The 25,533-nt window shown below is 50.2% G+C and overlaps 4 protein-coding genes across 24 annotated transcripts in view; 3 read left to right on the top strand and 1 right to left on the bottom strand.

The window, feature by feature from the left end:
- The first annotated feature begins 339 nt into the window (after nt 1-339).
- On the top strand, nt 340-3,015 carry LOC1281244 (protein crooked neck). The gene is made up of 2 exons (XM_321188.5): nt 340-740; nt 811-3,015. The coding sequence occupies exons 1-2, from the start codon at nt 705-707 to the stop codon at nt 2,935-2,937; spliced, it is 2,163 nt and encodes a 720-aa protein (XP_321188.4). The 5' UTR covers nt 340-704; the 3' UTR covers nt 2,938-3,015.
- Nucleotides 2,957-3,945, bottom strand: LOC1281245 (N-alpha-acetyltransferase 20). Its single transcript, XM_321189.6, has 4 exons — nt 3,752-3,945; nt 3,547-3,662; nt 3,344-3,473; nt 2,957-3,264 (listed from the first exon to the last, which is right to left on the bottom strand). The coding sequence occupies exons 1-4, from the start codon at nt 3,802-3,804 to the stop codon at nt 3,042-3,044; spliced, it is 522 nt and encodes a 173-aa protein (XP_321189.4). The 5' UTR covers nt 3,805-3,945; the 3' UTR covers nt 2,957-3,041.
- An 878-nt stretch (nt 3,946-4,823) lies between these two features.
- On the top strand, nt 4,824-22,553 carry LOC5667740 (mucin-19). 11 transcript variants are annotated; one of them, XM_061642182.1, is made up of 12 exons: nt 4,827-5,114; nt 6,509-7,444; nt 7,520-11,565; nt 14,027-14,157; nt 14,263-14,873; nt 17,216-17,721; nt 17,815-18,282; nt 18,381-18,572; nt 18,649-19,159; nt 19,235-19,460; nt 19,545-19,739; nt 19,812-22,553. In XM_061642182.1, exons 2-12 carry the CDS (start codon nt 7,250-7,252, stop codon nt 20,219-20,221), a joined length of 7,491 nt encoding a protein of 2,496 aa, XP_061498166.1. In that variant the 5' UTR covers nt 4,827-5,114; nt 6,509-7,249; the 3' UTR covers nt 20,222-22,553. The 11 variants fall into 11 exon arrangements, with proteins under 11 accessions (XP_061498156.1, XP_061498166.1, XP_061498163.1 ...); XM_061642179.1 differs by having other exon boundaries at nt 6,509-7,447; XM_061642180.1 differs by lacking the exon at nt 4,827-5,114 and adding an exon at nt 5,724-6,025 and having other exon boundaries at nt 6,509-7,447.
- Nucleotides 22,554-22,995: 442 nt separating this feature from the next.
- LOC1281247 (ras-related protein Rap1) overlaps nt 22,996-25,533 on the top strand; it is a 30,295-nt gene continuing 27,757 nt past the window's right edge. Inside the window, exons 1-2 of one of the 11 annotated variants that reach the window (XM_061642910.1) lie at nt 23,229-23,400; nt 24,789-25,007. The gene's annotated coding sequence lies outside the window, so the exon portion shown is untranslated. Of the gene's footprint in view, nt 24,359-24,788; nt 25,008-25,533 lie in introns of all 11 variants that reach the window. The other 10 variants (XM_003435916.2, XM_003435915.2, XM_061642907.1 and 7 more) reach the window with 10 other exon arrangements.

Genomic DNA, 25,533 nt, shown 5'->3' with positions numbered 1-25,533 from the left:
CATCATGAACCCTACACATAGTGCTAATCAGCCGCAAAGTTTCAAAGAGTGCCAAGTGCCTGTTAAAAAGCTCCAAAGTTCCGCAAAGTACCGTCTATCTCTTAATCAGCCACAAAGTACGACATTGGAACGATTTTTCGTTAAACAGCCCTAAATCAGCTATAAAGTACGAGCTGGCTATTTGGGGAGAGGGTTCACTGTATTCTCATTGGAAAATCATGAAATTAATGATAACTGCCTAGTTTTAACCAAAACGTTATATAAATTTCCAAAAAAATAAGGAACTTGTGATAAAATATATATTTCGACTCATTATCCGTGTTATGTATTCCAGTATACGGGCGTGGTCGAGTACAGATGCGCCCGGATAACCGGCGCTCCACTGTATAATCCCCAAAACAAATCAATATTTCAATTATAAACAATCTATAATCAGTGACATACGATAAACGCAGCATTTCCGCGATATAACCGGTAGCAAACATGTTGCATGTGTTTGACAGACAACCGGTTTTCCTGCAGTTGTCAGAGCGGTACCTAAGAGTGTGATGTTTGGGAAAACAAACGAGCGGCAAATTTTGGACCGCACTGTAGCGAATTTGACAGCTTGGTCGCTTTGTTTTGATGCTTGTTCAGAAGCGGCGCCATACGCAACGCAACCAGGTGAATTGCGTTAAAAATTTCAACAAAAACCATCCACTACCATGGAGAAACCACAGAAAATGCCCAAAGTGGCAAAGGTACGTATTGCTTGCGCTGTTTGGCAACAGTTTCGTTTTGTAACACGTCTCCATTCGAATGGTATTTTAGGTGAAAAACAAAGCACCAGCGGAGGTGCAAATCACCGCAGAACAGCTGCTGCGTGAGGCGAAGGAGCGTGATCTGGAAATTCTGCCACCGCCGCCGAAGCAAAAGATTTCCGATGCGGCCGAGCTGGCCGACTACCAGCAGCGGAAGCGCAAAACATTCGAGGACAATCTGCGCAAAAACCGCATGGTCGTCAGCAACTGGATCAAGTACGCCCAGTGGGAAGAGTCGCAGAAGGAAATTCAGCGCGCCCGGTCGATCTGGGAGCGTGCGATCGATAACGACCATCGGAACATTACGATATGGCTAAAGTACGCGGAGATGGAGATGAAGCACCGGCAGGTGAACCACGCGCGCAATCTGTGGGACCGGGCGGTCACGATACTGCCGCGTGTCAACCAGTTCTGGTACAAGTACACGTACATGGAGGAAATGCTGGAGAATGTGGCCGGCGCCCGGCAGGTGTTTGAGCGCTGGATGGAATGGCAACCGGAGGAGCAGGCGTGGCAAACGTACATCAACTTCGAGCTGCGCTACAAAGAGATCGACCGGGCCCGCACGATCTACGAGCGGTTCGTGATGGTACATCCGGAGGTGAAGAACTGGATCAAGTACGCCCGGTTCGAGGAGGCGCACGGGTTCATCAATGGGTCGCGCACTGTGTACGAGCGGGCGATCGAGTTCTTCGGCGACGATCACGCCGACGAGCGGCTGTTCATCGCGTTCGCTCGTTTCGAGGAGGGCCAGAAGGAGCACGACCGCGTGCGCGTCATCTACAAGTACGCGCTGGACCACCTGCCGAAGGATCGCACGACGGAACTGTACAAGGCGTACACGATACACGAGAAAAAGTACGGCGACCGGTCGGGCATCGAGGATGTGATCGTGTCGAAGCGCAAGTTCCAGTACGAGCAGGAGGTGAACGAAAATCCAACCAACTACGACGCCTGGTTCGACTATCTGCGCCTGGTGGAGAACGAGAACGATCCGGAGCTGATACGCGAAACGTACGAGCGGGCGATCGCGAACGTTCCGCCGGCGAAGGACAAGAATCTGTGGCGCCGGTACATCTACCTGTGGATCAACTACGCACTGTACGAGGAGCTGGAAACGGAGGATCTCGAGCGCACGAGACAGATCTACTGCACCTGCCTCGAGCTGATACCGCACAAGCTGTTTACGTTCAGCAAAATCTGGCTGCTGTACGCGCAGTTCGAAATTCGCTGCAAAAACTTGCAAACCGCGCGCAAAACGCTCGGCATGGCGATCGGACGCTGCCCGCGGGACAAACTCTTTCGGGGGTACATCGATCTCGAGATACAGCTGCGCGAGTTCGACCGGTGCCGCATCCTGTACGAAAAGTTCCTCGAGTTTGGACCGGAGAACTGCACCACGTGGATGAAGTTTGCCGAGCTGGAGTCGCTGCTCGGTGATACGGATCGGGCGCGCGCCATCTACGAGCTGGCGATCCAGCAGCCCCGCCTCGACATGCCCGAGCTGCTGTGGAAAAGCTACATCGACTTCGAGGTGCAACAGGGCGAGTTCCAGCTGGCGCGCCAACTGTACGAACGGCTGCTGGAGCGCACCGTCCACGTGAAGGTGTGGATATCGTACGCCAAGTTTGAGATAAGCGCCGAGAACGAGGAGGAAGGCCTGAACGTCCCACTGGCAAGACGCATCTACGAGCGGGCCAACGAGTGTCTGAAGGGTTTGGCGGAGAAGGAGTCGCGCGTGCTGGTGCTGGAAGCGTGGAGGGACTTTGAGCGCGACCACGGCGACGAAGCGACCCTCAAGAAGGTGCTGGAACGGATGCCGCGCAAGGTGAAGAAGCGCCAGAAGATCGTGTCCGAGTCGGGCGTGGAGGAGGGCTGGGAGGAGGTGTTCGATTTCATCTTCCCCGAGGACGAAATGGCACGCCCGAATCTGAAGCTGCTGGCGGCGGCTAAGAACTGGAAGCGGAAGCAGGACACTGACCCACCGGTGGCGGCACCGATGGAAACGAACCAGACTGAGCAGGTGGAAGGTTCGGAAGAGCAACAGGAAGAACAACCAGCCAACGATGAAGCTCCTAACGACGACGGAGCAGAACAAGAACCATCCGCGGAAGCGAATGAAGCGGCGGACGAATAAGATGCTTACCGATTTCCCATACTATTGCGGCGGAGCTAATGTAATAAATAGCTGCACTTTATTTTTTGTTCACTTCCACATTCGCTGCCTCGTTTGGGTCGTTATCAATCCACCTCTTCGGGCCGTACCGGGTGCTCCAGCGGTATGACGGACTTTTTGTGAACATCCCTCGAGCAGGCCTTCCGCATGTCGTACGCATCCTCGTCCGGATCGCCGACGTAATACTCGAGCACCGTCCGGTACACGATGTAGCCTAGCTTGGTGTACATCTCGATGGCAATTTTATTGCTCACGCGAACAAACAGATCTACAAAGTAGCACCGTTTCCTGGACGAAGAGGAAAAGACACAGAAAAAGCGATTTAGCGAAAAACCAATGCTCAGGGCAAGGTTAGGCTCGTGCATACTTTTCGCTCACATCCTCCAGGAAGCTCATCAGCGTAGCTGCTAGGCCGAGCCGTCGGTAGTCGGGCGACACGGTAAGAGCCGTTACGTGGCCGTGCCAGCTTTCGCCTTGACCTTCCGCCTTGCCCATAACTGTGGAAAGCGAAGTAGAAATATTTCTCCATTACAATCACACTCGTGCGATACGTTCAAAGTTACACGTTACTGTAGCCCATGATTTCTCCGGTCGGCGATTCTGCCACCTGGAAGTACTCTGGCCAATGTGCTAGGTACTGCATGTAGAACGAAAGACAGTAGGTTTCGGTCAGTGGGTCCAGGTTCCTGTGGGGCGGGGAAGAAAAGGAACAATCTTGTCGTTAGCAAACGCACTATACCAGAATGCGCTGCATCGCCAAGCTCTTTGCACGCACACTTTGTTGAACCGGAACATATCGTTGCAGGTGAAGGGCCTCAGGGTGGTCATGTTGGCTAGGTGTAAGTTTTTAATTGGGAAATTTCAATAAAAGTAAATAACTAAAAAGTGCACGAGCTCTCGCAGCCGGCTGGCAATGTTTTTCTTTTGCACTTTCTGTCAACTCGGTTGATACGGTTCGATTATTCACCGAGCGATTTAGTTCACTTTCAAAGCGATCTAATTCACGTTTGGGCAAACGTATCTAAATTCTATTCTTGAAGACGAACCAAGATGGATTCAAGAAACCAGGTGGTGGTATAAAGAGCATTTTGACAATTCATCACTTGACATAAGGTCTATTCAAACTTTTGTCTACGTTGCTTCAACTTGTTCATATAATTAATTTACAACATTTTTAAGATTTAATATACTTTTTAAACATATTTGGAGCTTTGTGAGTTCTTATTTAACATTCAAACATAGATTGAGAACAAATTTTGCAAGTATTTAATTATAGTGTTATTTCGTGAATGTAATGTGTGTTTTTTACATATTTAAGGATAAAAACCAAGTAATCTTTTATTTCCATATTTTCACATTCATTGATCAATATTTACGAGGCGCATGGACGTTTTAAATGAAATTGATACTTTAATTTACTCTATTTTAAATCTCCTGGGTAGCAAAATCATCTACTATATCGTTAATTTGACCTTTTTTCGTAAATAATCAAAAAAACATACAAACATAACCAAGAAATCTGTTTTTCTTGCTATAATTTGTGTGCGGGCCCCAGTGGTTAACGCTTTTAAAATGACGTAAGGTCCCTCAACTATGGCGATCGCCCAAAGGCGCTTTTCATCACCTGATCTATTTAATCCACCTTAAGACGAACGATAAGGCCATTTGGCAACGTATTGGTAATTAGCAAAGGACAAAATTAAAGTTTTATTTTACGGAATATTTACAAAATCTGTCTTCAGGAGTCCTTTCTAAAAAATGCATTTGAATGGCCTTTTGTGGAATCCGTTGAAACGCAAGTTATGAAGCCTTGAACGACGCACAATAAACGGAACAAACGTCAAACAGCAAACGTTTTCCAAGCGCGGTAGGATCATGAAGAGAAGCACAACATTCACGAAACAGAAGAAGAAAAGAAAGCCGAATTCACCGTACGGCGCTACATGTTCCTAGCTTGTTGGAGGCTTAGAAAAGTGTAGTTCAGTGCAACTATCATTAAACTCCCATAAAGCATCCTTGCAAACAAATCGGACAATCATACAACGCACCGTAAGAAGATCAAGAAGTGAGAGTTAGCGCGCAAACCAGGTCGTAAAGTGGATGAAGAAAGGTGTCGCCTACTGGAATTTGGATACATGGTAAATATAAAGACCGCTCTTTTCCGGGTATCGTGCGTGCAGTTCAAATTGCTTGGTGAAACAATAGCAACAAAGCCGACGACCGTGCCGAGGCAGTGCTGTGTGGTGTGCTTGGTTGGCTGTATCGGTGCGCGTGTGAGTAGCGCGCCTTCCCTTAACGTCAGCGCGCGCGTTTGTGTGCGTGCCTTCGGAAGTATCGAGGGCATCTCTTTGCGATTCATTCATCCCCACGACCTTCTTTCGGTGTGCTTGTTGTATTTTCTTTTGTAAGATCCTTTGTGCGACATTTGAGCAATTCGAGTGATTTTCGCCGATTTCTCCCGAGCCCATCCCTCACTAGTGCGTGTGTGTATTTGTGGTGTATTGAGTGGAGGCAGTTTCTCTGTGTGTAGGGAACATTGAAGACGGGGGAAGAAGTTAAGCCGTGTTGGGCTACGTACATACGCTCCGTACGTAGACACGCATGTGTTTTCGCACCATCCGGTTGAGTGGCTTCTCATAGAGCGCTTCGTTTAATTTTGTACGCCAAAAAAACGCATTTTCATAGCACCAGCATCGATGCGCCAGAAATCGGGCATAAAATCGGGCCCATTTTTTTCCACGGAGGGCCAATTGGCCACTGTCTGTCTGTTTGGTTGCGTTCAAGCGGGTTCCGAGAAGTGAAGTATTCAACCAGGTAGCAGCAACCCCGCCTGTCGCGCTGTCAGTGTGTTGGTTTTTTGGTGGTGTGTTGGTTGGTTTTTTGCTGGTGTGTTCGAGGGTTGAACTGCAGAAAGAAAATGGTCGTCGACATACGCAAGCAAACAGCAGCTTGCCCCAGCCAACAAGCACAGCAGCTGTGGGGTTGCGGTACTCGTCCGATCCATGTTCGACAACGTTAGCCCAGCAGCAGCAGCAACCTGCATTATTTGGTGTGGTAACGCCGACGTAGCGGACCCGCGAACCAAGCGACGGCCAGCTTTATCCGCACGGGAAAACGGGGAAAAAGTGACAGCGAAACATTAATCAATATAATAGTAGAGTGCGTTATTTGCTGATCAATTGTGTGCCCGAGTGTGTGGTGTATTGCATGTGTGTATACACATATGCTTGACTGTGGGTGTGTGTGTGTGAGAGTGAGTGTGTGCGTGCGTATCGTGTCTCAGAGGCAGAGCGCGTTGTACTGCTTCAGGTGGAACGGTGTGTTTTTTCTTTCTACGATTACCTATTGCTTCGGTTTTGGTTGGTCCAGGAAAATAAAGCAGCCAGTGTGGTGCAAAGATTGTGTGATGATGAGAGCGGGTCGGCAAAACGGTTGTAGAGTTGATGGAATGCGTGGGGGGGATGGTGGTGAAACGTAGCGCAATTGGCACGCAAGAAATCGCTAATAATTTCCCTTTTCTTCCCATTCACAGTGATGACCTCTCCATATGCACATACACACACGCAGGTGGTGTAAAGCTGTGCCGGATTGATGCGCTTACCGTTGCACCCCTGCGGAGCTGTAAACCTTCGATTTGCAATTTTTCCCCAAAATAAAGGCAAAAAGACCGATCGATCCCCGGCGGGTGTGCGGGTGGTGTAGTAGTGTCGTGATGATGAAGATGTCTATGGAGTGTTCAGTGTGAAAAGAAGAAAAGAAAACGGAAGAAACCAGAAGTGTGCAAACTCGTTGGGAAGGGGAGACGCGCGTGACGCTTTTCTGTGTGTGTGTGTTTGTGTGTTTTTGTGCCGGAACGGACAAAAGGTCCTTGTTTATATTCCGCAATCTCGCGTTAAAAGTGCCTAAGAGTATGAAAGCAAGTGCGAAGCATTCCTCCCCCACGACGTAAGCATTGTGTGAATTGTATTGCGCGAGTGTGTGTGTGTGTTTTAGTGTGCAAGTGATTGATTGGTTGGAAAGTGTGTGACGATATGCAGCAATCTCTCGCAAGGACATTCACTTGTCTGTAGACGAACCGCGCGGGGCAATGCGGTTGCTTTTGGTGGCAAACGTCATCGGCAAGCAATGGAAGCGTCCATCGTCAAGCATTTTTCGTCCTCTTGGAAGCTTGGGTACCGAGACCTGCTAGTAGTACTATCACGCCACGAGCGACAACAACACGACACGGCAGCATTTAACATTCGTCGCTAGCGCGCCGTCCAGCTAGGAAGAGATGAGCAGTGGCGACAACGATCTGGCAGCATTTGATGGACGAAGGATTCAGCGCGAAGTGTCGGACGAGCGGACGCAACAAGTAGCCAGTGTTGTTGGGGACAGTGCACTACTAGCGACTTCTATTAGCATCCCAAAGCAACCAGTACATTACCTAGACAACCAGCAGCAACAGCAGCCCGACGAATGGGCAACGGTAGTACGATCATACGGCGAAGCGAATCTTAAGCACGATGCTAATGCGATTGTAATGGATGGTTCTTTTCAACAGCAACACCACGCGATTATTAGCACACATCGAGCAAACGTCGACCGGAAATCGCCAGCGTGGCCACCAGGGTCCTCCCTCCATGCTGCAGCATCGAACGCGACCAGCGCACAGTATGTGGAGCATTCCGAACCGCGCGCTTTAACGGAAGGTAACGGTGTGCTCGCACCGGACGGATCGCTACTGAACGCAGCGCCACATACAGACAGCGTGAAGCAAGTGATTGATCATAGCACGAGCAGCGGCAGCGGTAGCAATAGCGTCATGCGCGATCCTCAGGAATCTCATCACCGGGCAGCTCCGTCGGCAGCACCGCTCGGGGAGGTCGAATCGGGCGAGGACGACAGCGACTGCGTGGTCGTACCGTCCACCGAGCGGAAGGTGGAACCGTTAAAAATTAACCTTGCCCGCGACCGGGAACCGATCCGGACAGTCATCAAGCTAACGTCCGGTGCCGCCGGCTCCGGTGGGCCGGATCACTTTCAGCAGCTGTCACCCACGATCCGGGAAGTGCCCGGTTCGCCCAAGATCACCATTAAGCCTCCGAAGCCACCGCCGTCCATGGTGGCAGAAAACCCGTCGATCAGCGGGCTAGCAGCGACAGCGTCATCGTCGGCCGGATCGTCCACCACGCTGACCGGTACCGAGCATCACGGAAACAATTGTGTCGGCTACAGTGCGGTTTTACCTGCGTATAGCAGCATTCCAAAGCTTACCATTAAACCGATCATCAATCCGGCCGACGAGCCGACCGCTACGGAAGGATCATCGTCGGCGACGGGTACGGGGGCGGCGGCGGCGGCCACAGTAGAGCAAATGCATATTATTCCTAAGTTACTCATCAAGGGTTCCGCTTCCTCGCTGGAGGCAAGCCACGGCCGGGACGGAGCGGTGGAACCACACATTGTGCCTAAGCTAACGATACGTGGCGTTAATAACCACAACCATCATCATCATCATCACCAACAGCAGAGTCCGCTGGACACAGCGACCTACCCCAGCGATGGACTACCCTCGGTCGGGGAGAGCCGAGGGGAGAGCAGTGGAACCGGCTCGCCAACGCCGCTAGTTCCGAAGCTAACGATTAAGATGGACAACCACCATCCGCATCATCATCACCACCACCACCATCACAACAGTTTGCGCGTGAAGGAGGCAGCGGACGGTGTTGAGGCAGGCGTCCCCGGTGGCCCGATTCCAAAGCTGCACATAAAGACGAACCAGCAGGACGGAACAACGACAGCGATCAATAGCTCCCTGTCGGCCGGTGCGAACTGTAGCACCTCTGCTACACTCGGGTCTTCCCCGGTGCTGACCAGCTTGGAGGGCGTCAAAGTTACCATCAAACCACTACCGGAGCCACCGAAGCTGCCAAAGCTAACGATCAAGACCACTGGCCTCGGCACGGTGGCGGAAACGAGCGACGTTTCGATGGTGTCTTCGACGAGCAATAGCTTCTCGCCCAAGCTGCTCCCTTCCGTGGTCGGCTGTTCCGGCGAGCAGCTGCAGCACCATTCGGTTGGGGCGGGCGGTGCGCCAGGCGTTTCTCAACTGCTGCAGCAACACCAATCCCAGCAACCGGCTTCCCCGAGCGATCAGCACTCCAACATCAGCTCTAGCTCGATCCCAAAGCTGACGATCAAGCCGATGCCGCCGAAGGAGACCACCCAAAACTGTTCCGCGGAAGGCAGCAGTAGTGCCGGAACGGCGGAATTGCCACCCACTGTACCGAAGCTGACGATTAAACCGATTCTGCCACCGGCGAAGCAATCCGGCGAGGACAGCAGCAGTTCCAGTGAGACCAGTATTAACTCTCTCGAATCATCGCCCATTTCATCGTGCTCGTCGGCACCGACGTCGGCCGCGGTAACGACCTCCCCGACGACGGCACTGAGAATGACAATCAAGGTACCTTCTTCAGCTCCACACCAGCAGCAGCAGCACGAAACTAACCCTGCGGGACACTCGGCGAGCACAGCACTGGCCGGGTCGCCCACTTCATCCGCAGCGGCTGGTGGTGCCGCGGTTGTCACAAGGCTTAACATCAAACCGATTCTGCCTCCTCCTCCCCAAACAAACGCAGAACTGATGCCTGGCACGGTGCACGCCACGGACCGCTCGCTGCTGACGTCAGACGATGGTGATTCGACTCCGCCTTCGTGTGACGATTCGCATAAACCGATCGTTATACCGAAGGTGACGATCAAAACGCTAGCCAATCCGCGTGGCCAAGAGACGGAAATCTTATCCACGCCCAAGGTGACCCTGAAACCGATCCCGAAACCGCAGGACGATGCTGCGGGCAGTCCGGTCGAGCGTCATCCGCCGCTGGCCAACAATACCGGCCACTCGCCGACGAACAGTGCCGCTGCCGGTATGCCCGATGGGACGGATTCGCCGAGAATTATTTTGAAAATTAACAAAGGCTCCTCGTCGACGACGACATCGACGACAAGCGCGGAACAGCTGGAAGGTGCCGCACTGGATGCTGCACAGCCAACGAGTGTAGCTCCAGCGGGCGGCAGCATTTCCATACTAGCGAACGAGCTGAAACGACCGGCCGCGAGTGCAATGGGAGGCACCGCAACGCTCTCCTCGTCTGGCTCATCCTCGTCGGTATCGTGCGCGTCGTCGACCTCCGTTTCGGCATCGGCCACATCATCGTCCGCCGGGTCGGATCCTGCCTCGCCGTCCTCCGGTGATGGCGGTGATCAGGGCGAACCCGGGTCGCCCGAGGTGAAGAAGAGCAAGCTCGATCACACGCAGCTGAAGCTGTCCCAGCAGATGCAGGACGCACTGGAGCAGCAGAAGGGCCTGCTGCGACAGTCGATGCTTCAATCGCAGCACCAATATCAGCTACAGACAGCACCAAACGCGGAACTGGGCCGGCGGCAACCAGCGGCCGCAACCGGCGCCACAATGTCAAACAGTGCCGTGGCCGATGTGATTGTGATAGACGACGACAGTAAGTCGGAGAACGAAGCGCCGAGGCAGGAGGGTGGTGCTAGGGAAAAGTTTGCCACTGCACGAGCCCCCCACCCGTCCGCCGGTGATCCGTTGGCCCTCAACGATAGGGAGCTGGCCGAGCGAATGTACCCGGCATCGTTGCTTGCCGACGGTGGCGCTGTTGCCGCGCCGTCCCCCAGATCGAGACGCACGCGAGGGACACCACGCGGTGCTGCTCGGCAATCGCGAAGGGGTCGCGGTGCTGCTGGATCAGCCGCCGCCGCCGCCGCTGCCGCAGCAGCTGCTGCAGCGAGACAGCAGGAGCTGGATGCTAGTGCTGCCGTATCGCAGCTGCTGGGGCTGCTGGCACAAGACGATCCCGAGGAAGGCTCCAGCTCCGACTGCATGATAGTAGATGAGCCGGCGCGCGCACTGAACGCGAACGCACCGACATCCTCCTCCGCGGCCGGGCTGCGTGAAAGCTTAACGCTTGAAAGTCTGCTGCGCGGCGGTTCGAAACCATCGGCTGCATCGCTGAGCGGAGGGGGCAGTAGCTTCTACAGCAGCGTCCCGATGGCTGGCGGTGGCGGTGGCGAGGTTGAGAAGAATGGCACCGCCAGCAACAGTTCGATCGGCAGCGTGACCAGCTCGGTTAGCAGCTCCGTCGCGGCACCGGCTTTGGCGACGCCGGCGGGAGTGGCGAGCGGCCGGACGCCGGCTGCCGGAGTGCGCATGAGTACGCGCCGTGGCGCTGGGCAGCTGCTGAAGGATGCACTCAGCAACAAGCACCAGGACCGGGACTCGGGCGTGGACGAGGCGCGCACGGACGGTGAGTGCGGTGGTGGGGCTACGCCTTCCAAGAGGCCGCGCGGGCGCCCCAAGAAACAATCCGTCGATGTCGCGACGGAAACGAACGGCGGCGGGAACAGCAACTCAGTGGACGGTAGCACCAACGACAACAACGTGCTGCTGGCGATGGCAATGATGGGAGGCGCTGATGGCGGTCCCGCAATGCTACAACCGGAGGATCGGGCGTTGCTTGGCGCACAGCAGTTGATGGAAGGTATAATGCCACTGCCCAGGACGCCAGCACGGACGCCAAGGTAAGTGTCGAGCAATGTAACGTAAACATTTAAACTAAGGCTAAACGTATGTGTCAAACTCTTCTGCTCTTGTTCACTTACTCTTCCCTCAACATATCTGATAGAATACCCCTTTAAAGTGCTCCGTCAAGATAAGATGAATGTTTGTGCAAAATAAGATAGTACTACAACTCGTTTCTTTTTTGCGGGCTACGATAACGCAGCTAACGCTTACTCCGGCTCGATTTCTCCCAACAAATTTGACACTTAGTACCGGTAAATCGTGTCGCATATTTCTATCAGCGCCCGAGACACTACCAAACAAAACAACTTCTGCCCCACATATACACACACACGCGCACATTACACGCTTCCTTGACCTCCCCGGCAGCGGCCGATCTCTACCGGTTCTTTCCAAACCCCCCACCCTTTACTACGCCCAACGCCCGTGCGTGTCTAGTAATCGAATGCTGCTGCTGCTGCTTTCTGCTGGGGCGATGCGCGCGCGCCCGCCTATTTTGAATCTCCTCCGGGCGGAAGGGGGGGAGCGATGATGTTTTTTTTCCGATTCCGTTTTGCTGCTTCCTTTCATAACAAATTTTCACCTTGCCGCGTCAGAGTTTAGGAGGCAGCCCAGCGTTAGGCTAAGGCAGCGAACCAGCCAGCAGCAGCCGGTGTGCGTCGTCCCTGGGCACCGCTCCGCATCACCGCATACTACTATCTCACATGCATGTGTACGGGGTGTACGCGTACTCGTATCATCGTACTCGCGCTGCTGGGGGTCGCGCTCTCTCTCTCTTTTCTTTCCTCTCGCGCACTTCTCTTCTCGGGGCACGGTTGGTGTGCTCTCGTGGTTGTTGTTTGGTGCGATGGGTTGTGGTTGCAGCAGAATCGTGACTCTCCTGCTGGCGTGATGACGGGGGGGAAGCTTTTGTTGGATATCGTGTGCAATCCATGCTACTTCCGTTTTAGCCCGTTCGTGCGAATTAAGAGCAAAGGTATTTTTTGTTTCCCTCTGAGTGTTGGTGTGTATATTGAAGATTATTTTGTAACAGTAAATGTGGTAGATTAATTACGTTGAATTATTAACAGTTTCGGTGATAAATGTGTCACCTATTACAGTTTTTCTTCCAAAATAAGCAAATGTTTTCCAATTACGTGTAGGGATAACGTTTTTAAGTTGATTAAAATGGGGAATATATAAAGAAATAGGCTTTAATAGTTCCTAAAATAGGAGTTAAATTTGCCCAATGCCCAAAACATGAATTGCAAATTTCACGCCTTTTCCGTGTCAGTCGTATGACGAGTACGTCTTCTGTGTCACTTAACCTACGGAGACAGCTAAAAATCTTATCCTGGAACGAGAGATTTTCCGAGATGTTTTTTTTGTATTGTCAGATTAGAATGATTTGTAGACGAATAATCGTTTTCCGATCTTTGCTTTTCAAAGTAACAAAAGTTTTTGTATAACGCATGGCATTTTATTTTATTTTGAACGACAACTGCAACCGTTGTACTCGCCTAAAGTCAAGAGCCCAGCAGAAATTCCAGCACTTGTGTATTATTGTGAGTAAAACTATTCCGACAGCACCCCGGGCACACGTGTGAGGAGAAGGCGGTCGGCCGACAGAAGTAACCGCGTGATTTTTCATGAGAGCGATGGTGCGTGCGTGGTGGAGGAGGAACGACGAATAGCGACGCCGATTTGCCTCTGACCAGCATTCGAGTAAAGCCCGTGTCTGTGCCGGTGAACTCTGTCACCGGCGGGGGTTTTCTATGCAACAGCAGACGCAAAAAAAACAACGCAAGAAGCAAGAGAGTGAACGCACGCAACACGAGAGCGAGAGAGAGAGCGTAAGCACGCGCGCGTCCCGGTAATTTCCGACGCATCAGCTGACGAGACGCTTGAGCGTGCTCGCATCGGTAGATGTCCTTGGCATCAACACGGCGGTGGGCCCGGCTGCCCGCCCGCTGGTCCGTTGGCGGCGGTGGTGGTGGTGGTAGTAGTGTGGGTTCTTCCAATCGGTCGTTTTTTGTTTGCCTCTGTCCCTCGCTGCCTTTTCGGAGCGCCGCGCCTCGATTCCATCCGGTTTACATGCAGTCGGTTCACTTCTCGACTTTCATCACCCATCATCGCCCTTCTTTTTGTGTTGCAATTTTTCCAATGCCTACTCTTCTCCACCTGTGTAAAAGGACAGGAGAACTCTGCACGAGAGAAAGCGGAGAGAGAGAGAGAGAGAGAGAGAGCGGAAAGGATGCTGCGATAAGGGAGCTAAACGGTATGTTGCACGATATGTTGTGCCGTGCCTCTGCGAGTTTTTTTTTTGTTGCTGTTTGGTAAAACGATAAAAAGAGCGAGAAAAATTACACATAAAAGTTAAAATTTTCCTGGACGTAATTATTAGGTTTTTTTTAGCAATAGCAAATAGCTGTCGCAAATAGTTTACTAAAGGTCTTCATTTTTTACATTTTCTTCACACAGGACAAGAGGACGTGGACGAGGCAGAGGTCGAGGAAAGCTGAGTTTGGCGGACGGTGCAGCCAGTGTGTTTGGCGGGACGCCCATAGCGGGAGCATCACCTGTCGATGGAAATGTAGATCCATTGTTTATCGGTATGTTGTAATTTGTACACCCAGAGCATAATATGTTTTACAGATTGATTTACATCCCTTTTGTCAACCTTTTCCTCTCTCTCTTTCTTTCTTTCTCTGTAATAGGCACGCCAAACAGCCACGATCCTTCCGCGGATGCAATGCAAGGCTTTCAGCTGTTGTTCGGTCACCTTCAAACGCCCCGCGGTGCTGGTGGTAGTGCACGCTCGCGGGGCGGCAGACGGGGCGCCGGTTCGCGAGGACCCCGCACACCCAGGGGCGGTCGTGGGGCGGCAAAGGCGGCAATGGCAGCAATGCTGGCCGCTGCTAGTGCCACACCACCGGCCGACCTCGTTGGTTCGTTTGCGGATCTAACGGCAGCGGAGGAGGCGGCAAAGAGCCAGTTGCTCGATGCGCTGCAGCAGCAACAGGAGCAGCTACTGCAACAGCAGATGCCACTTTCGCCGGTAGGCGCTGCTATGGTGGACGTGACGCCAAAACCGAGAGGCCGTGGACGAGGGACGCGCGGCACCAGTGGTATGGCGAGCAGACGGAAAGGGGTACGAGGAAGCGCTAAAGCAGGCCGGGGACGGAAGACTCTGGAGCTGGAATCGCCGATGCTGCTTGGTGTTGGTGGTGGTGGCGGTAATGCTGCCAGCGAGTTACATTCGGGACCAACCGTACCCGGTGACAGCAAGAACAACGCCATCTTCATGACACCGATGGCGGGAGGTTTGGTAAGTTGTTGGGACGAATTTGTTGATTTCGGCGCATGCAAAAACCGAAGGCACCAACTCACCCTCCGCCGGCTAGCTTCGAGTGGATTTGAAATCAAGCCGAGCGCGCGTGGTAGAAGGGCGATATGATGAGTGGTAGTGGTGGTTAGTGTACACATTTGGGGTTTCCTTCGGGAATTTATGTTTGCCTGGTAGTGGCACACGAAAGCTAGACGAACGCGAAACCGCATCGTGTGTGTGCTCTCTGCCTGTCATCGTTGCGGTGTGGATTCTCCGAAACCGAGTACACCGAGCCCCGGGTGAGATGGCCGGTTGCGGTTCGACGCTCGTGTTGTACGGTCGTCGACATTTCTCGCAGATCGTCGGCGCGGTATCGCGTACGAGTGGTTTGCTGCCCGACGTTTGTCCCAAAGCCGCGATGATGGACTCGGAAAATGCTCGGCTTTCTGGCCGCGGCTGGCTGCAGCCGCCGCACTGCTGACGAAACGGGCAAATGAACGCATTGACCTGTAGCATACATCACCAGTCGTGATGATAATCGGGCGGTTTTGTTGTTTTTTTTTGGTTCCCATTTTGGTATCGAGCACGGATTGCACAGTTAAAAGACAGCATTCCATAAATGCAATTCCATAGCTTCTTCATTTCAATCATATTCCGTATTTAGAAGGAGATTGTCGAATGGAAAAGGATGCGGCAGTGTCTTTTAAGCGGGGCGTGCGGGAGTGAGTGTGCTTGAAGCGTGCTGGCCAGAAATAGCTTCACACACAGAGGGGAAAACAATGATGGAAAATGGAAAACCTTCCTTGCTGGGGGGCGCTTATTTTCCTACTGCATTGGTGTTGGTTATGTCGGGGTGCATTAACCTAACGCACGCTAGAAAGAGAGAGAGATTCAGAAAAAGAAAAAGAGAGAGAGCTTGAAGGTTAGGAGAGGCTGTTGGTGAACGCATCTTTGCGGTCGGGCGTTCCAGCTTGAAATAGACACCGAGAGAGGCTTGTCTAAATCATCGTACCCCGTGCGCCCCCGGGGGTGCTTGTACATGTGGTGTAATGCCCCTTGAAACAAATCGAACTTAGACAAGAAAAAAAAAACAACATAACAACTAATTTATATCCACTTTCAACACATACAGGGGGAGACAGTTTGGTCGACAGTATAATGTTTGCATTGCGCTTTGCTTTATTGATTGCTATCGATCGTTTCTACTACACAAACCGAGTGTGTATTGGTTGCAATTTATGGAAATATTTTTTACGTGACTTTCCTACATAGAGTGATGATGATGATGGTGCACGTCAAAGGCGAAGACGTTGCTCAGCAGTTGTACTTTTGAAGACTGGCTGGGAATCGATCAAATTACATCATCGCCCTTGTGTGTTGGAAAGGCGATTGCCATTTGCACAACCGTCGGAGTTTCATAAAAAAATAAATACGGAGCGAGTGGAGCCAGCAGTCAGTCTCCCCTTCCCCCAAACACAACACACGCCAGGTGGTGTGCTGACTCGCGCAATTGCTTGCCAATATATGTGTGTGTGTCTGTGTCTGTGCAACTTAGAGTGATAATGAATGAGCTGCTGCTTTGGTGGTTGTGTTAGTTCGTATTAGTAACAATTTGATGTTACTGTTCCGGAAGCGCCATAGATGTACAAACAAATGATGATTTTTGTATGACATTAATTGTAGCCGACATGGGATTATTGCTTACACAAAAACGGTAAGCGATGAAGGAAAACCTTATAGTTTTAGTGGTAAAGGTTCGAGCGCCACCTTCCGCGAGCACCTGCTCGTTGCACATGCTTTCCACCGTTTGCGTCTATGTATGCGCCCCATTGCCATTACATATGGTCGATGCGACGAATGCAACATAGTTCAATCCATTCTAGCTTTCTCGCAATGGGGTGTTCGTGTGTGTTGCTTTTGTGTGAGTCTCGTGGCGTCGTGTGTGCGTTAGTGTGTCAAGAAACGAGTTTCGTTGCATTGGCCCATGTGATGGCCGGTATGGGCACGGGGAGACGGAAGGAAGGAAGTGTGACACACGAGAAAGGGAAGTGCAATTGTGATTTTCAACGCAATCTTGCCACACCAGTCTGCCGCTTTGCTTCGGTCTGTCCCCCCCAAACCAACACACAGCGCAACGGAACGAGTGTGAGATAATAGGGGGGGTTGGTGGGAAGTAAATACCAACACACATGTAAATCGTGCGGCTCTATTCGTGCGTTTGCTGTGTTTATACTGGGGTGTGTGAAGCATTCCACATCAAGGGTGTATTCTACTGCTATCGCGTAAACGAGAGTCGTCTTGACACAAATGTATTGAAATAAATTTTATTTTTTTTTTTGCAGGATCCCAACCGACCGAAGCTGCATATGCGTGCACTGAAAACGCCGAAAAATGAGATCAAAACCAACACACCGCCATCGAGCGCGGAAAACACGCCGTCTGCTGGCGTCACGCCTTCGCGCACGACGCCAACCGCGGATGGTGCCGGCGGCACGCCGGGTGGGCTGCAGGTGTTCGAGGAGGATACCCGCATGAGCGGAGACTTTAACTTCACCACCCCCGTGCGGCTGCTCAGCACCGGTGACGGGTGCTTGCAGCAGAACGAAGAATCCCAAAGCTCGTACCTGAGTAGCACCAGCGTTACGCAGGATGCTACCAACCAAACGTTACCGAGTGCGGCAACGGGTGCCCCGGTGGACGGAAAACCGGAGGCAGAACTGGGCACGGCGGAGGCACACGTATCGGAGGCACCAAAGGAAGCCATCTCGGGTGCGACGTCCGCCGGCAACAGCAACAGCAGTAGCAGTCGGCGGCCAAACAAGGGCAAAATGGAGGTGCTCGATGCTCAGTAAGTGATCAGTTTTTTTTTCACCAGCTCCACTCTAGGATTGTGACAACATTTACTTACCGCTCATGCTTTTTCCCTTTTTCCCCTCTGCAGTCGTGCTCAGTTTACGGTGGACCTGCTGGCCGAGTACGAGTGGCCGCCGCCCAGCCCGGGCACGCGGGGTGCCGACACGTTCATGATACAGGAACAGATCGCGGAGTATTTGGGCGTGAAGAGCTTCAAGCGCAAGTACCCGGACCTGATGCGGCGCCCGGTGGACATGGAGGAGCGCAACTTCATCCTCGAGCAGGGGCTGGCCTCGGAGAAGATGTGCGATCTGGGGCTGACGGCCGTGTACGCCTCGGAAATACTGGACATCATGTGCGCCGACTACCCGGACAAGTACGAAGAGTACACGCGGTACACGCGCGAAAAGCATTTCCGCGAGCTGAGCAACCGGCAGCGGCAGCAGCAGGAAGCGATCAGTGCGGTGGTCGCCGCTGCACCAGTGGATCGCGCGCAGCTGGCGAAGGAAAAGGCGATCGAATCGGCTGCTAATTGGAACTGTAGCTTTAACAAAGAGTGAGTATATTGGCCCGTTGAAACGAAAGCCTTTTTACTATTGCTTTCTTTTTTATTTCTATTGACATAATGCTCTTGTGCTTGCTTATTACCGACAGACGGCGAGAATCGAGGCGAGCGTGCATGGACCTGCAAACTTACGTGGTGCAGGTACCGAAGCGACAGGAGCTCACCCGCCCAGAGGGCCACCAGCAAACGACGCCGAAGGCACAGCCCACCAACTATCCGGTGGCGCTTGTACCCGGGCAGTTCAGCGAGTATTACACTACTTACACACCGGAAGAGTTGGCGTAAGTATTGATCTTTGGAATCCGTAGATACTTTCTATGTGCAGTGAACTAAATGCACTGTTTGGACCATTTGCAGGTGCTATCCAATCAACACAGTGCTGCTGGATCCGTTCGAGTTGCAGGAGATTGTTTCGTCCGAACGCTATCGCAAGCTGGTGGCGGCTGAAGAGGCGCGTCTCCTTCAAGACGATAGCAGCAGTAGCAGCAGCGATAGTGATAGTGACGACAGCAGCAGCAGCACCGACAGTGACACGAGCAGTGGAAGCAGCGGCAGCAGCAGCAGCAGCAGCGACGATGAAGCGGAAGGGGGGCGAAGTAAACGCGCGCCATCAAGCAGTGGATCGTCCTCGAGCGATAATGAAGGTGACGGTAATGTGAGCGTAAAGAAAGAATTACGTCGTCAGAAGCGCAAAGGACGCCCCAGTGCTGCGGATGGTGGTAAGGGCAATTTGGTGGAATCTACTCCTACCGTTCCTTCGGCGGCCGTTGCTGCTACTCCTGTGAGACGTTCGAGTCGAACGATGAGTGCCGGTGTGCCAGCAGTAGCACCTCTCACTGTCGTGTGTAAAGAACCTACCGATTCAGATGTAAGTACATTTGCATGATGTCTGCATTTTCTCATAACATTAATTCTTCGTTTCTGGTGCTGTTGTTTTTGGCAGGATTCCGATGTTCCGCTGATTGCCGTTAAGAAGAAAAATAATCTCGCCACAGGTGGTACGGTACCTTCGGCGGGTGGTGGTAAACGAATGCAGGAAACGGTTGTAACACCGGTGAAACGGCCCCCGTTGAATCCGTTCCTGTGCGCCGTTTGCATGGGACCAGAGAATAAGAACAAGTACAGTAAACCGGAACTGTTTGTACGCTGCACTCGTTGCCGTCGGAAAGGTAATTATCGCACTGCTATGACTGGGGTATATGCTCGGTATGTTTGATTGTGTGTTTTCTGTTCCGCTCCAACCCCTCCAATAGCCCATCCGTCCTGTATCGGTATGTCTTCGGTGATGTATAAACGTGTGCAGCAGTACAAGTGGCAGTGCTCGGAGTGCAAGCTGTGCATGAAATGCAACCGGCAACCGGCAGCAATCGACAGCAAAATGGTGTACTGTGATCAGTGTGACAGAGGATACCATTTGGCTTGCAAGGGGCTTCGCAATTTACCCGAAGGTAAGCTTTTTGGTTGTGTATGTTAATGGGACTGTGCCTAACCGAAACCACTTCCAATCAATTATTCTACAGGACGATGGCATTGCAACATATGCACCATTTGCGGTTTATGCGGCGCCCAAACGCCCGAAGGTCACCCGAACCCGCACCTTTCCGCCCAGCAACGGCAACAGCTGGCAATGGTCGCCGAATGGACGCACGAGTACGGCTTAAACTCGCTTACGAACATACGGGAGCACCTGCGAACGCTCTGCGTTCCTTGCGTGCGGCAGCGAAAACAATCTCAGCAGCAGCAGCAACAGCAGCAGCACCCAGTTCCGCCCAAGGGAAACAGTGAAAATGTGGCAATGCTTAACCACAACAATAATAATAACACCGAACCGAGGAAGCTATTGTCAGGAACAACTCAAGGGGTGAGTGGGATAAGGCCATCGCCGGTTGTTAGTGGTCCCGGCGGTGTGGTTTCCATGAAACCACAATAATCACAATTCTTGGATGGGTATCATCATGAAAAGTGAAGGCGAACATTATTACTGCTATGCCACAGCTGGGTGGGTACGGTTGGGGAGTGGTAAAGATGTTAAGAAGACGATGCTATTGATATGGCACGATGTTATCGAATGGAGGCAAAGTTAGGTCAAATGAAACAAAACAAACCAGAAGCGCAATGGAAGGACAGGGACAGGTTCGCATAATGATGTTACATTTTATTTTTTATTCATGTTAGTCAATAATCGTACTAATTTGAACTTGAATTTGCTATCCGACTTGTTTTTTTTTATATGCAGCTTATTGCTTCCGTTTTGTTTTTTTTTTACTCCTTTGATTCCTGCAAATAGCTCCGAATCTTCGTACTGCACGCGTAATTTTCTCTTCTTTTTTTAAATCCAAAGCATGTACAGGCCAACTCAACCACCTTTTTGTAAATACACAACCCGGCGGGGGGAAGAAATACTGTTTAATAATTGCACAGTGCCGCTCGAATGTGTGCTGGCAGACACTAATTCATTTAATTATTTTTAATGGTTTTATCCAACATGTATGTGCAGTAGGAAAATAGTTTGTTTCGTAAAACATGTTCGTTAGGCAATTAATCCAGGAGTATCGTTTCGTAATTACGGGAGGAGATGTAAAAACGGCTTGTTTCATTAACTTTGGCTCTAGTGTTTAGTATTATTACTATAATTTTATGAAGCTAGGAGCAACATTAGAACTTTATTTTGTTACGCTACGTACGTGGGCCTCGTGCTAGTTAGTTGGTCAAGTAATTTGGTAAGTCACAATGCATCTTGAACATTCACTCTACTTTCATCAGTCGTCCCCTTTGAATATAACCATGTGGTCCAATGTGGTGAGGCTTGTCGACAGAAACTGGCAGAATGATTGATGAGGGGACAATAGACACCAGCGGCATTAATGCTAGAGTTTAGATTAAGTTTGTTCTAGGTTGAACGGGGCTTGAGAAAAAGCTTTTCCCGACTTATTAGTTCCACATGCAGTGGAAAATAGAATACAGAACAGCTGCTATATAACCCCTGATCTGCTAGTTCTTTGTAAGTCTTTTGCTAATCTCGTCTTCTGTAAGACTCTCGTTTAGATTTAGTTAGATGTGTTATTTTGTCAGCATTGCCACTAATCCCACTACACCAGGCGACGGTGGAGGCGACCGTATGTATAGTATGGATTCAGCAAGACTAAGCGCATAATATGAGAGTTGTGTGTACATGCTTGTGTAATATGTTTCGAGCCTTGTTGAAACAATCAGATATCGTTAGCGTGTTCGCGGTCCCTGCGCCCAAAACCATGAGTAAGTGTGTTAACAAACGATGCATGGATTCCCATTCCTCTGACACGTGTTGTTGCTGAGGAGCATTTTCGTGTGCCACCAGTAGAAGAAAAAAACGATGGCCAGGGTGGCATTTGTTCGCTAGTTAGTTTTGGGGAATCTCGCTCCCGATTTCAATGGCTTACTGTAACGGGCCCGGTAGGTTAATGCTAATCAATTAAAAACAGAAGAAAAAAAACACACACACATACACAATTATTACTTGTATTTTGTGACAATGCACACATTACGCTATTTTTTGTATAAATTAGAAATCTAAAGCGCCCAGGCCATTGTAGAAGCTGGATATAAAGCATCAAATCTACAACAGCGGCCGGTGTCCAAGCAGGAGAGATGTGTAAGAAGAAATGCTTGTAGCCCAGAGCACACAGAGGCACACGCGAGACTTGTAAATGTGTAAGCTGCTTTGTGTTGTTGAATATCCGAGAGAGAAGATAAAATCATGTTAATAGGAATAAAGCAATCAAATCATCCCGTCTCCGTAGGTCCGAAGCCAGTGTTCGGACGGTGGAGATTGTATATATGAGGAGCACACATCCCCCAGTCAAAAAAAAATTAATGCGTACATCCAGTAATATTGTAAATGCACATATTCGGCGCGTCGAAAAGAGAAGTTTAAGAGCAAATTATAGATTGTGCGATTGGGTGCGAAATGTTCGCACAGTGCAAGTAATAATTTATCAGCTAGCGTTTCTTAACGTAGGATTAAACAGAGCTATCTAAACATCAGCTATTATTCACTTGTTAAGTGCTGCTACTGCGGTTCGGAAGAAAAGCATACGAAAAAAATGTAGGAAGTTGTAGAAAATGGAGAGTGAGTGTGCTGAGGCTTGCAAGGAGCATTATATGCACGACGTAACATTGGTTAAAAGAAGCATCAATGCACATTGATGAAAAGATACGCAATGATAGCATGTAATTTATTGGAATCCGCGCATTATATTGACGAATACATTTTTTAAAAAATATCCGATTCACTATCACGGAAAGTACCATCATGATGACTTTTGTAGTTTTGTTCTGTCTGGTTGCAGTTGGGAAACGCATGTGGTGTTACATTAGTTGTAATTTGTAAACTGTAAATTCGTAGTTCCATGGTTCAAATTATTTTACTTTTTCATCGTTTAAGTTGTGTCAATGATTTTGAGAAGGAAAACAGTTTAATTAGGGTTTACGTTATATTAGTGGTAACTCGGGACATTAAATTAGATTCATCAATGTTTCGTATTTAAAAATAACGGCCTTTATGTCGACCGCCATGATGACCACAGAGAATATGGGAAATGGCACACGTGCAGCCTCAACGAAGAAATCGCTCTGCAAACCTAAACACAACGGACGGCTGCGAAAAATCGTACCGTACCCAAGTAACGAGAAACAACTGCTGACCAAAACTAATCTATTCATATCCGGAATTTCTTAAATGTTTCTACTTCGTACTGCAATAAAATTAAAAAAAAACAGACGATTTAGATTATTTTATCAATTATCAAGATGTTTATTCTTACTATTCTTTACCAAATGTAGTATGAAAATTCGTACTACACAAAGTACGTTATTTCAAACGCGCTCTTCTTTTTGTCCGTCACTGTGTCCAAATTGACGCACTGTCATTGCCTCTCCGGATGTGAGTGTGTTGGGTGCTTTTTGCATTTCATTTCAACTGTCGACCGAGCAGGGTGTGCATTACCATCGTCGTGAGCATTCCCTCGAGCGCAAAGTGCAATCGCTTGGGAGATTTGAGATTACTTCCAATACCCTAAGTAGTGTGCGGTGGTCGAGTGAAGTATCGGGAAAAAGTGCCCCATAACAAAAGTGAGCATAAAACTTGCAGCAAGTGAATCGGTGCGGGTTTCGGCTAGCAACATTTGCAGGAAGTTTTCGCCGAGCAGCAGCAGCAGTGAGACACATCAGTGTGTGTCAGAGTGCGTGCGTACGTAGTGTGTGTGAGTGTGTTGTGTGTGTGTGCGTGTGTTGGATGCGTGCTATAGCCGTGCTGGAAGCTTGAAGTGGAGCGTGTAAACGGCAGTGCAAGCGAGAAGGTGAGCAATACGGCAAACGGAAGAAAAGAAAACGCAGATAGTCTGAAAGCAGCCGCAGCAGCAGCAGCCAGCAGCAATTCAAACAAAGAGCAGAAGAGCAGCAAATAGAAAGAGAGAGTGAGGAAGAAAACGAAGATAGTAGGGCTCGTGGACGTGTGTGTTTTTGTGTGTTTGTGTGAACAGAAGAAGCTGGTGGTCGGTTGTCTTCCTCTTGGGTGCGGTATTACAGCGGGTCTGTGGTATGAATGTGTGTGAGTGTGTGGGGGAAAAGCGTGAAATTTTCGATAAAGGTAGCGAAATTAGGTGAAAATATTGAAGCAAAACTACACTCCCGCGTGCAAGCAGACTTGTCCACCACCGTCGTTAGTTAGGTACGAGTGAGATCATTTGCTTAGCTGGTGAATGTGTGTGCGTGTGTGTGGCTGTGGGTTTTGCATTCGGTAAATCAGCCGCTAGAAGACGGGAAAAAATGTGCGCACTTGTGGCGGTTGTGGGTTAATTAAGCTCCGGAGGATGGATGTTGGATGGATGTGGATGCGGGTTCGCAAATTTGGCCATCTTTCAACTGGTTTGCTCAGTTTTGCATTTGTGTGTAGAAGTAACGAACGCCGTGTAACCGCGAGAGTGCGTTGACACATCGCACACATGCAGAGAGTCGTTCGGTGTTGGCCCGGTTAAAAGGCGAAGAAAAAGAAAGGAATCGAATGAAACTGGCTCCTTTTTCGCTTGCGGTGAGTCAGTCACTCGGTGAGAAGGCTCGGGCCATGAGATGAGAAAGGGTTTTTCGGTGAGAATGAAGCGTCAGTTGCACACGAAACACGCACGCACTCACACACACATACACACATTAACAAGCAGGCAGCGCCGTTAAACGAGATGGATCTTTTTTTTTTTGGGACCCACGCGGTTGTTGGTGGATCGCAACACATACACACAACCGCAGCCAAAAGTCAACCATGCGTCGATCCTCCACTGGATCTAATGGAAAGTGTATGAGTGTATATGTGTGTATGTATGTGGCTCAGTGTTTAAACGCGAAGAGGCCAAGCAATGGGCGATAAAAAGAAGAACTTTGTCGCCAGAAAATCCAGAATGAACCGCTCCTAAGCAAATGGTCGAAATTCTTACCGTGGGGTTTTTTTTTGGTCTGGTTTTTTGCAGTCGTCCTTCTATTACCATACCTAAACATGAGGAGGAGTTTTCTCGTTTTGTTTTAAAATGCGCCATTTGCTTCCTTTTCCTTTGCTACTCCAATTCTCGGTGTGTCGCGGGTGAACTGAACTGTTGAAGGTGCAATTCGAATGCACGAAAAGAAATATGGAGTTGTGTGGTATTTGTGTGTGTGTTGTTGAAGAATAGAGAATAAGAAATTAACAGAAGGTAGGATGGAATTGGAAAGGGCAGCTAAGCTGTGCTCCTCATTTGGCCCAAGACTACACGTACATGTTTGTAGAATTTCTTTTCTTAAGATTGTCTTCACTTCGATCTTTATTATGCTTGAAAATCAAATTTAAAACTACCAATTAACGTACACGCTCTGGGCGCTACTCACTGCCATGAGTAAAATTGGTAGTTCAAGATCATATTCCTCATGGCCTCATGGCATGGCGGCAAACCGAAGAGTAAAAAGGCTTAGACAATCATCTTCAATATAGGAAAGTTTCCCCCAAATGAACCAGTTCAATTTCTGCATCATCATCTTGCCAAAACAAAAACATAGAAGGCGACGAATAAACAATGTCATCGCGTGCTTAGATGCTCAAGTTTCAACAAGCAAGCGAGATCAGCAGTCAGCCAGCCAGCACATGTCATCCAGATCGAGCGTGGTGTGGTGAACGTCGCCTAGCGTCAAAATTCGATAATCGAATTGAACAAATTCAATTAGTCATTCCATATGCTTCATCCT

The sequence above is a fragment of the Anopheles gambiae genome, chromosome 2 (genome assembly GCF_943734735.2).
Source record: "Anopheles gambiae chromosome 2, idAnoGambNW_F1_1, whole genome shotgun sequence".
NCBI lineage: Eukaryota > Metazoa > Arthropoda > Insecta > Diptera > Culicidae > Anopheles > Anopheles gambiae.
This window is presented reverse-complemented; position numbering and strand designations above follow the sequence as displayed.